The sequence below is a fragment of the Octodon degus genome, unplaced genomic scaffold (assembly GCF_000260255.1).
Source record: "Octodon degus isolate 3935 unplaced genomic scaffold, OctDeg1.0 scaffold00120, whole genome shotgun sequence".
In the NCBI taxonomy this organism is placed as follows: Eukaryota; Metazoa; Chordata; class Mammalia; order Rodentia; family Octodontidae; genus Octodon; species Octodon degus.
The window spans coordinates 4731263-4743035 of record NW_004524696.1 but is presented as its reverse complement, the minus strand read 5'-3'; the positions used below and the strand labels follow the sequence as shown (position 1 = coordinate 4743035).

The 11773-nt window shown below is 35.7% G+C and overlaps 1 protein-coding gene across 1 annotated transcript in view; it reads right to left on the bottom strand.

Moving 5' to 3' along the window:
• The window catches only part of Znf236 (zinc finger protein 236), a 141633-nt gene extending 134816 nt beyond the window's left edge, over positions 1 to 6817 (bottom strand). Inside the window, exon 1 of the mRNA XM_023700080.1 lies at positions 6779 to 6817. Coding sequence (XP_023555848.1) covers positions 6779 to 6817 — 39 coding nt within the window. The remainder of the gene's footprint in view (positions 1 to 6778) is intronic.
• Positions 6818 to 11773: the final 4956 nt, after the last annotated feature.

Below are 11773 nucleotides of genomic sequence, written 5' to 3'. Positions count from 1 at the left end.
AGAAAAGTATAAAAATGAAATATAAGAAGTAAAGCCATGGTGTTATGTTGAGTTGTAGCAGACTCAGGTCAACAATTTCTGACATTGCCAGTTAAGTGGAAGACCCAATACTATTATGGGCTACTGGACTCTTTTAGAATATTCTGCTGAGTTTACACACCTATAATATTCAAATAACAGAACAAAAAAAGGGTATACCGATGAATGTCCATCTTGTATCTGTGTATTCAAAGTGGTTAGGATAGATATATAGTTACATTCTCTTAATGGATAGAATGATTTGTTCTAATGGTGTTTGTAAATAAGATATCAAGTCCGCATCTTGTACAGCAATTAACCACTAAGAAGATTGTATGCAGTGTGTTAATTATTGAAACTGTCTCATTGCTATTTGTTTATCAATAAAATTATGTCAAAAAAATAAAAAAAAATAAAAAATATCTGCATTGGACAGAGAACAAGCAATATTTGCCCTTCTGTCTGGCTTATTTTGCTTATCATGACATGTTCCAGTTCCATCCACTCTGCTGTCCATGACAGGATGCCATTCTTCTCTATGACTGCACAGGATTCCATTTCATACAGTGACCACCTGTCCTCTATCCATTCTTCTGTTGATGAGCACCTACCAAGGCTGATTCACTATCTTGTCTAGTATGACTAGGACTACACCAAATACAAACGTGCAGATATTTTGCTGTTATGTTGATTTCATTTCCCTCAAAAATATACCAGAAGTGGAATAGCTAGATCTTATAGTTCTCTTTTTAGTTTTCTGAGGAAGCTTGATAATGTTTTGCCATTGTGGTGGTAGTAATTTCCATCTGCACCAACAGTATATGAAAATTCATTTTCCTCCACATCCTTGCCAGAATTTGAACATCTTTTTTTATAATAGTCATTCCACTAGGGTGAGAAACTCTCTTACTATAATATTAATTGCATTTTTCTAATGGCTTATAACATTGAACATTGTTTCATATATTCGTTGGCCATTTATATTCTTTTGAGAAGTTTCTGTTCAGATCACTAGCCTATTTTTAAAATGAACTACTGGGAGTTCTTTTGTTAACTGGGGGAAGCACAGCAGTACTGAGGAATGAACTTAAGAAAGCCTTGAACTACATCCCTAACCTTTTTAATCTTTTGTTTTGACATAGCTTTACTAAATTACCCAGGCTGGCCTTGATATTGTTACCCTCCTGCCTCAATTTCCCAAGTACCTGGAATTATAACTATAGGCCACCACACTCGGGATTGTTAATTTTTTTAGTTTTTACTTTTTTTTTTCAGTTCTTTATATTCTGTAGCCTGCATTCTTAAATAGTAGCTCAAAGGAATTCACAGGATATTTTGGCGCAAGATACCTCCTGTGTCTCCCCCATCAACATGGGTATTTCCTACCACCCTCTATACACATATAATATGCACAAAGACAAATACATTTAGCAAAATCTAATTTATCCTGAATGATATTTTTCAGGTTTGTGTTTCTGCCCCCTACAAAGACAGAGGATAAATCATTTTATGATCTCACTGCTATCTGGGAACAGCAGGAAGAAATTCAAGGCCGTTTAACCATAGTCAATTTACCCACAAAAATGTGACTACCACATGCTTTAATTATTCACTTTTTTCTGCTACCAAGAGCTCTAAATTTACTATCAAAATCAAACAAACTGAAAGCATGATGATCAGAAAATATTTGAGCCAGGCACAATGGTACATGCCTATAATCCCAACACTTGGGAGGCTGAGGGAGAACAATTCCAAGCTCCCTAACTTGCGCAGGTTGTCTTAGAACTTGGTATTCTCCTGCCTAGGACTCCCAGGTAGCTGGGATTATAGATGTGTGCCATCACACTCAACCTCCATTGGTCTCTCAGACGATGCATAGTTCCAACCACTTGTACTACACACATGAACTTAACTCAAGACTGCACATCATGACAAATGCTTAAGTGCTTTGTAGAATATGAAGGCCAGCCAAACAGCTCAGTGGATGAAAGCTGCAAGCAGGTGCAGGGCCCGGGGCTGGGCCTGGCGTGCAGGCCCCACCCCCAGGGCATGCTGAGACAGCAACTGAGATTGGGCACAGTGGCATGCGCCTGTAATCCTAGCTCTTGGGAAGCTAAAAACAGGCGGATCACTACAAATCTAATCTAGCAGTGAGACCCTGAACACCCAGTAGGCCCTTCCCTAAAATATAGGAAAAAAAATAAAATTAAAAATAGAGTAAGTAAATGAAAGTTTTTTTTTTCTTTGTCTGTTTTGTTTTTAGAGATAGGGTCTTGCTCTGTAGTTCAGGGTGGTATTGAACTCACTAGGCAGCCTCAAACTTACAGTGATCTTCCTGCCCTGGCTTTGGTGCTGGGATTAAAGGTATTTCCCACCAGCCCCAGGTGAAGTATTTTTAATATTAAAATGGGTTATAGCTCAGTTTCCAAAGCCACTGCACTAGTCTCCAAACTTAAGTACTTTTACTTCTGCATTCTGAATAAAAATCTAAGACACAGCTGCTTTCCTTGTCCCTGCTGTTAATACCCACTGCAGTCCTTTGAGCTCTTCTCCAATACTGCTGCTATCCTTCCAGACACCAGCCTTGGGCAAACAGCAAGGGTTGATTCCCAGGGAAAACATGGATGCTATCCATCATCTCCAAGGATGCCTCTAGAAGCCTTGGCCACTGCCTGCACTTCAAGTCATGACCATTCTGGGAAACTACTCCATTCTTTCTCTTCTTTATTTTTAACTCCTTCCTACTTTCTTTTCTCCCATTTTTGCTGTTCCTCCCATGCTGGTCAGCTCTCAGTTTTAACAGCTGGACTTCATCAGGTACAACTATTGAGCCCATGAGCCCTTTCTGCCTAATTACTCTTATCTCCAAAGACTGCACAGGCCTAAAATGTATCTAAAAGATATTTGCTAAATATTAGGAGACAGATATAGCCATCAACTTTATTTTAGCTTCCCCCAGCTGTCTGAAGTTCCCAAGACCAACACATCTAACTTGTACCTCTTACCTGGTTGGGTCATGCTCTCTATTTAAAGATTAACCTTAAAATTAGTATTTCCTACCTTACATACCACCAGACAGTTCTCTTCTGTCCTATGCACATCCCAGCTGCACCCTAGAGCTAGCTGAAATGCACTGTTTATATTCTCTGTAGACTCTCCCAGTAGATAAACTTTCTGCTTATACTTGCAGCCCCAATCGAGGCACTCAGCTGTGTACTCAAATAAGATTACACCTGAAAGGGGCTCCAAAGAATTCTCTTACACTTTGGAATGCTCCTATTACCTATCAGATGTCTCTACTGTTAAGTATTCATCTGGAAATAAAATGTAACTCATAGGACAGCTGTGCTACCATCAAGAATATAAAAATAATGAATGTTGGTGAAGGTGTAGGGGAAAAATAACCCTACCATACTGTTGGAGAGAAAGTAAACAAGTGCAGCCATTATGAAAATCAGTATGAAGATGCCTCCAAAAACTAAAATTAAATATACAGTTTAATCCAGCTATACCATACCTTGGTACATTCCTGAGAGAATTAAAGACAACATACTATAGTAACATATGCATACACGTGTTTAGATGGTACAGTCTATAATAGCTAAGTTGCAGAAATAACACAGATGCCCATTAACAAACAACTAAAGAAAGTGTGTACATATACAATGAAGCATTCATTAAAGAATGAAATAATGTCATTTATAGGAAAATGGATTTGGAAAACCATGTTAAGCAAAATAAACTAGCCTCAGAAAGTTAAATAGTGCATAATTCCTCTTACATAAGCAATATAAAAATAAAAATAAGGAAAGATGACAGAAGTCTAAAAGGTCGACTTTTAAAGATGGAGAAGAAGGAAACAGAGAAGAAAAGGAAGGTAAAGATAGTTGAGAAAGATAAAAAGAATCACAATGTTATATGTACATACCAATGTACCAAAACAAATCTCATTATTATACATTATTCATATGTATCAATAAAAATGTCAAGAATAAAGAAGAGAGAAAGAATCTCCAAAATACATTTAATGAAAAAAGCAGTATGTTCTGAATTTTAACATGTCTTTAAGGGAGAGGTGAAGTGTAGAGATAGGATATGCATGGCATGTGTCTATATAAAATACACATTTATAGAACTACAGAAAGAAAAATACTGTCATTAATTACCTGAATAAAATCCAAATGCAGACTAGGAAGACTGGCACAATTCTCACTGTTGAACATTTTGAACCATAATGTATTCTTTATACAAGTAGCATTAAACAAAAAAGAAATAAAATTTGTGCGGGGGAGGAGGCAGAAAGGCACATAATACAGTCCCTGTTCTTGCTGTATAGCCAAGGAAATTAAGATTCCTAGGAAACTAAACTACTTGGTCCAAATCTCATACCCATGACAGGAGTAGAACTAATTTTCAACTCATGGACCCCTCCTAATTATACTTCCTCTCAAGGTGATGGCTTCTAAAACGACAGCCTAGTTCCTACACGTTCATAGTGTAAGACAACAGATAAATATGAATTTTAACATTTCAAGCCAATGTATAAAACTAAGACTGCATATGTTCTTTCAATATACAACATATTCAAATGAGAGCCAAGCCAAAGTACCCGAGGTGTCAAACACATGAGCACTCTTAAAATATTGGTATTCACCATGATATGAAATACATCTGTAACATAGAACTAAAGATAGATACAGTTGAAAATGTTATTAAACTCCTTAATGATGTCAATTCACTTATATTTTTATGGCAAAAAATCTCACAGGAACAAGCTCAGCTTGACTCAAGTGTGCATTCAATGCCCACTATGTCAGTATCTGTAATTGTATATAGTCCTCCCCTTTTATTTCCTCACATTGCTTTACTGCCTCTTGTTATTGGCAAAAGGTCTATCAACTGCCACTGAAACACATACTTTAGTACATACAAGTTTGTCTTTCTAAGCAGACTTTAAACTCAGGCAGATGTATTTTCAGTCCTACAAAGTCATTATCTAAGTTTAATAAAAATACAGTATGTTAAATTATAGCAAAAGAAACCTTTAAATGTCCATAGCCTCACCTTCCAACCTAGGACACAGTTCTACAATCACAATTTGAAAGTCAAAGAGCCTTCAGACACTCATGGTCCAGCAGTGTATTGTTGAGCACTGCACTTCCTCTGATGCAGGAAAAACTGATTTTCAATGTATAGCATAATTTCTGTTTTGGTTACTGCCATCTTTCTCATCTCTACAAACACACATTTTAGTGCTAACACAACAAGAACATTTACTCTCAGAGTAGGGATGTTTGTTACAGCATGTCACAGAGAACTGGAGAGAGCCTCTTCTGAGATCTAGTCCCCAGTCAATAAAAGGCATATATGTCTTAAAACAGCATGCCTGAAATATGGACATATATATATAACACAAGAGCCAAAAAACTTGAGGGCATGTCAGTACTGCTGCGTGGTTATCTGTGAGTGTCTGTCAAATCAAATAATCTCTCTTCACCCAAAGAGGAAAATAATTTCTGTCTTTCCCAGTAACAAACATTATGAAGATCCAATTTATGCAATATATGTAAACTTTAAAAAAAAACACATCATCAGGACAGCTAAACCTAAAAAAGCAGACAATACCAAGTATTGATGTGGCTGTGGTACAATTAGAAATCTCATATATTCCTAAGGTGAGTGAAGGTTGCTATAACCACACTGGAAAACTACTTGGCACCATCAATCAAAGTTCTTGGATACTTTTGAATCTACTCGGAGGTATATGCCAACAGAAATACACAAAGATATGTTTAAATATTCATAAACTGTTTGAAACAGGCAGAAACTAAACACAAATGCTCTCCAAAAGTAGAATACAAGGGGCTGGGGAGATAGCTCAGTAGAATAAGTGCTTGCCTAGCAAGCGCAAGAGCCTGAGTTCAACCCCCAGTTCCGCCAAAAACAATTTTAAAAAAAATATACTGATGAAGTTCAGATATTGGACAAAATGCTACTCTATAAAAACAGGGATGCATCTCACATATTAACCTAAAGAAATCGACAAAAAAGACTTTCATGAAACTATCTTGCTATGCAGCTCAGGCAGCCTCTCATTCATAGCAATCCTCTCCCTCAGCCTCCCAAGTCAAGTGCTGGGATTACAGGTGTGCACCACCATACCCAAACAAAACAAGACACTCTATATGGTTTGATTTTTAAAACAATACTCAATAAATTACCAAAGACTAATCTATGCTATCAAAAATCAGAACAGTGGCTAGGCTAATAAGGGCATTGCATGAGATGGAGCATAATGGTGACTCCTTAGGATGCTGTTAATGTCCTACTTCTTGTTCTGAGCAATAATTACACGAGTAAGTTATCTTGAAAATTCACTGACAAGCAATTCACAACTGCTGTTATTCTCTGTATGTTAAATACCAATATATTTAACTTAAAAATAAACTACTATAATGTATAATTTTATTTTGTATCCAGGTGTTTTTCCTTGAGATTGAGCATTAGCTAACCATAGCCTAGCTTTGTGTTGTACAAATTTTCAGACTGTACCCATAATCATTAATTGACAGATTACCCATAGCTGCTCTCAGGCTACGGCAATACACGTGAGCGCTCTGGAGCCAGATAATCCGGTGTGTGAAATATTTAAATACGTCCTTTAGGACAATTCTGCCGACTCCTACCATATGTGCTCAGCCACAACTCATTTATCAGCTGCCCACAGTGCAGGTCCTGGCATTCTCATTGGCCTCCATACCCCACGGCTCTTCCCCACAACACCCTGAAGCTTCCTCATGCTAGGGGTACTGGGCTTTGCGCATACCATGAATTATTTTCTATGGTAAATGGCTATCCTATTTACTCAATCATAAGCTCTTTAAAACAAATAAATGTTTTTATCTTTGTTGCTGGACAAAAAGATTGGCTGCTCTCCTAAGTACCAATCTTCAGAAAACTGATACGACTATAATGGGCAGTTGTCTTGTTTTTCACCACTATACCTAATACCTCTGTGCATTATATTTTTATCCAGCTGCCAAATGTTCTTTGTCAAGTATTTTCAAAATGATAGATACAAGAATGAACATGAATGCCTTAGTTTGCTGCACAATGATGCAGTTACATATCTCTTACAAATGTAGAGAAACAGCATGTACTACCAATTTGTGAGATAACTTCAAATAGTACAAAAATAATTTATAATTATACAGTTGTGCATTTAATGTGTCTAGGTATAACTGACACATCAATATAGTGTAGAACTGACATGAGTAGAAACATATGGGCCAGCTGAACAGAACAGTCCACAAGTCCTCACCTACACCATCAATTCATTTTTGACAAGAGTGCCAAGATAATTCAATTAGGAAATAACAGTCTTCAACAAATAGCTCTGAGTGAGTGAGTGACTACACTTATGAATTCAGATCCTTAACAGCACACCATATACAAAAATTAATTCAAATTGGATCCAAGTTCTCAACTTAAGAACTAAAACTATAAAAAAACTCAGAAAAAAAATAAGCCAACAGTTTCATGACTGTGGCTTTGATAATGGTATCTTAAATATGCTATGAAAAGCTATAGCTACTAAAAGAAAAAAAATAGACTTTATAAATTTCATGTGTCAAAGGCATTATCAAAAAGTGAAAAGACTAGCTAAGGAATGAAAGAAACATTGGCAAATTATCTCTAGTACGAGCTAACTATTCAAAATACATAAAGAAGTTGGGCATGGTGGTATACACCTGTGGTCCCAGCACTCAGGAGGCTGAGGCAGTAGGATCACTGCAAGTTTGAGACCAGCCTGGGCTACAAAGTGAGCTCAAGACCAGCCTGAGCTTCACAGTGAGATCCTGTTTCAAAAAGATAAAAAAAAAAGGGGCTGGTGAGATGGCTCAGTGGTCTAAAGCACCTACTTAGAACAAGCTTAGCAAAGCACAGGGACCGCGGTTCAATCCCCCAGCACCACATGCCAGCCATCCCCGCCCCCTGGTGGGCTGAGCTGGCCACACACACACACACACACACACACATAAATAAATAAAAATATTTTTTAAAAAAGATAAAAAATAAATAAAAGTAATATTTACAACTTAACACTGAAGACAAGCCACAAAATTTAAAAACTGACATTTATCCAAAAACATACCAATAACCAAATACACAAAAGTTAACTACCTCATTAATCACTACAGTAATGTAAATCAAACCCGTAAGACACTACTTCACAATCAGTAGGATGGCCTAAAGTAAGTAAAAACAGAAAATATTACTTTTCTCATAATTGACCAAAAATAAAGCCAAGTTACATACTCCTTTTAAATATACAAGGAACACTTACAAAATGATCACAGAACATGAAACAAGCCTTTCCAAATGGCTACAATAATTCAAGGTATGTTTTCTGACAGCAATGTAATTATAGTAGAAAATAGTAACAAACTAGGCAATTTTAGAAGCCCCAAGTATTTGGAAACAAGCCACACCTTATTGAGGAATGTATGAGAAACCCTAAGGGAAAAAAGGATCTTGACAGAAATTACAAAAGAATCCTGAACTTAATGAGGATAAAAATAAATAACAAAACTAACGATACACTACAAATGCTAACAGCCTGGCATTTCACACAGCTATAACATATAACCACAAGCTTGAGCTCAGTAAGTGGAGGGTTACTGCTGTTGCACACTCACTTGGGTCTTTTCCTAGTCCTGGCTTTAGTTAGATTTCAATTTTTGTATCATTTTCCCTAGGAGCCCTACCTTCATGGGCTGCTACCTCCTGCTGTACACTGTTTCTACTATTATCTCCAACACTCTCCTGAGAGCAAGAACAGAGATCAAGTCTCTAATTCAATGTTGTATCCCCCAGACCTACAACAGTAACCACTTATCACAGCAAGTGCTCAAAAATAGCTGTAATCTAGGCACTTGGGGAGTCGACAGGTCAGTTTAGGGAGTCTCTACCTTAAAATTATTTTTAAAAGGAAAATTTTTAAAAGCTGGAGATATAGACCTGTGTGAAGTTCCTGAATTCAACCTCCAGTATAAAAAAAGAGGGCCAGCAAGATAGTCAGGGGTCTAAAGTGCCTGCTTAGGCAAGCTTAAGCAGGCACAGGGGGCTGAAGTTCAATCCCCAGCACCACATGCCGCGCCAGGGGCTGAGACAGCCAAAAAAACTAAAAATAAATAAAATAAAAATAGAACAAAAGTATCCATCCAGAAAAAAGAAACTCATCTCTATGTAGCGGGAACATAAACTGGTACAACCACTATGGGAATCAGTGCAGAGCTACCTCAAAAACCTGAAACTAGCGGTTCTATTCAAACAGGCTATTCGCCTTCTTGGTATTTTCTCTGAAGAATTAAAGCATCATACCGCACTGATACATGCACACCCATCTTACAGCAGCACAGTTTCTAATACCTAAATCTTGGAAAGCACCCTGATGCTCAACTGATGAATGGATAAAGAAGATGTAGGTTTTGTTTTTACAATAGAGGACCACTCTGCCATAAAGAAGTGTAAGTTTGAGGCATTCTTGCTAAATGGATGCAAGAATCCATTTGAGACCACACTCTTAAGTGAAATAAATGGGACACACGTGTTTAAACACATTGTTTTTCTGGTGTGAGAAACCAAAAGCATAAATAAGGACCAAAATGTGTAATAGATATTGGGAAATGGAAAGAAAATACTCAAATGAGGCCATCAAGAGTGGTGGGAGAATAAAAAGTAGATATGAGAAAGAAAGAATAGAAGGAAAAGATGGAAACAAAGCTTTTGTAAATAAGGAAGGGGTAGGACTAAGACATGAGGGGTGGCAGGTGGGCCTCGGCTTCATAAATAAGGAAGTGAAGAAGGGCTGAAGGGAGGGGAAGCAATAAGCCATTATCATGTGGCTACAAATTATGCATGATTAATGTATTTTTTACATATATATATATATATATAATGTAATAATAAAAAATACCCCTAAAGAAATGGATTCACCCAAATGATAGCCTTTGCATTTAAGGCACAACAATAAAATGCCTTTCTGCACTCAAACGCAGACATAAATCCAAACTCCAACACTTACTGGCTAGGTGAGCTTTCCGAATCACTTAGTCATTCTCTAAGACTTTTCTGAACTTCACTTCTATTACCTGTGGAAATCCCTACCTACCTTACTGAGTTTTCTTAAAAATAAAATTATAATGGGGTGAGCAAAAAATAGACAAAATCATTTCAGATTATGATAGTCACTATTGAGAGTAATTGAGAATCACTGATACAGTAATGTTCCTCAAACATTTTAGTCTCAGGACCCCTTTACATTCTCAAATATTACTGAGGTCCTAAATGACCTTCAGTTTATATGATATTATATATGATATTATTTGCCCTATTAAAATTTAAGCAGTTAAAATATTTATTCATTTAAAATAGGCACATGCCATATTAACATACACAAATATTTTTATGAAAAAATAAGAGTAAATTAGAAGTGCTGGTCATTTATTTGCCATTCCAATACTTACCTTATGTTTTACTCTTAGTACTTCTTTACTATCATGAAAACTTTTACTTAGTTCAATTGCTTTGAAACATTTATTTTTTAATTAATTAGTATTTAATTTTCTGAATATTGCTCAATCCTAATTTTGTTCTAAGATTTATACTATATCTTTGATTTACAATTTATTTAAAAGATATCGTATCATATCTTCTCCTAGTATTAGAAACTTTAAAAAGTATATTTCTATTTTCTGTTGACTTTTTATTACTTCTTCCCTGTCTTTTATACACACATACACACACATATAGGAAAAAAAAAACAAAAACACATATATAACCCAACATAAGATTAGTACTATTTCATAGAAATCTTCAATTACCTTTAAATAAGGGTTTATCTAACATATTTTATATAGTCCTGCATAACTATCATATTGAGGGCTCTTTATTGTTCATCCAGGAGCATACGACAACTTCTCTTGCCTTTTGAATTATGCTCTTTGTTATTTCCTATATGCTACTTCTGGAGTTATTAAAATATTTCAAGTTTGTATAACTAGAAAATCTTTCTTTTAGTTTTCAAAGGTATGTTTGCTAAGTATAAAATTCAGAGGACAGATCTTTTTTTTTTCTGTCATTTAATTAGTCTAGTTTCTTACACACTTGGTCCTTTTTTTTTTCTTTCTAATGTGGAATAAGATGCTAGTTAATTTTGTTCTTCCATAGCTAATATTTTTTATGTATATGCTTTAATTATTTTTTTCTTTACAATAAGTTTTGGACAATTTCATTTTTGCGGATCTTGGTGTGATTTTATTTAAATTTCTTGTGCAAAAAGGTACATTTTTCTTGGAAATGCGGTATTATAAGTTGAAATAAATTCAGAAATTTAAAAAAAAAAAAAAAAGACAAAGTTTGGGACCGGGGATCTGGCTCAGTGGAATAAGCACTTGCCTGCAAGTGCAGTGGCCTGAGTTCAATCCCTGGTTCCGCAAAAAAAAAAAAAAGAAAAAAGAAAAAGAAAAAAGAAATTTTAAATCCTTAAATATTTATTGCCTACTTTCGACTTTGAGAATTCTAATTATATGAATATAAGTTTCTTGGTTTTGACACAGTGAACTATTATGACTGATCTGTAAATTCTTCATTTTTATTTTAGACAATTTTGTTATATTCATTTATGTTTGTAAATAATTTATTTTCAATTTGCAATCTATTAAAAAAATTAAAAGAAAAAATAAGAGTAAGA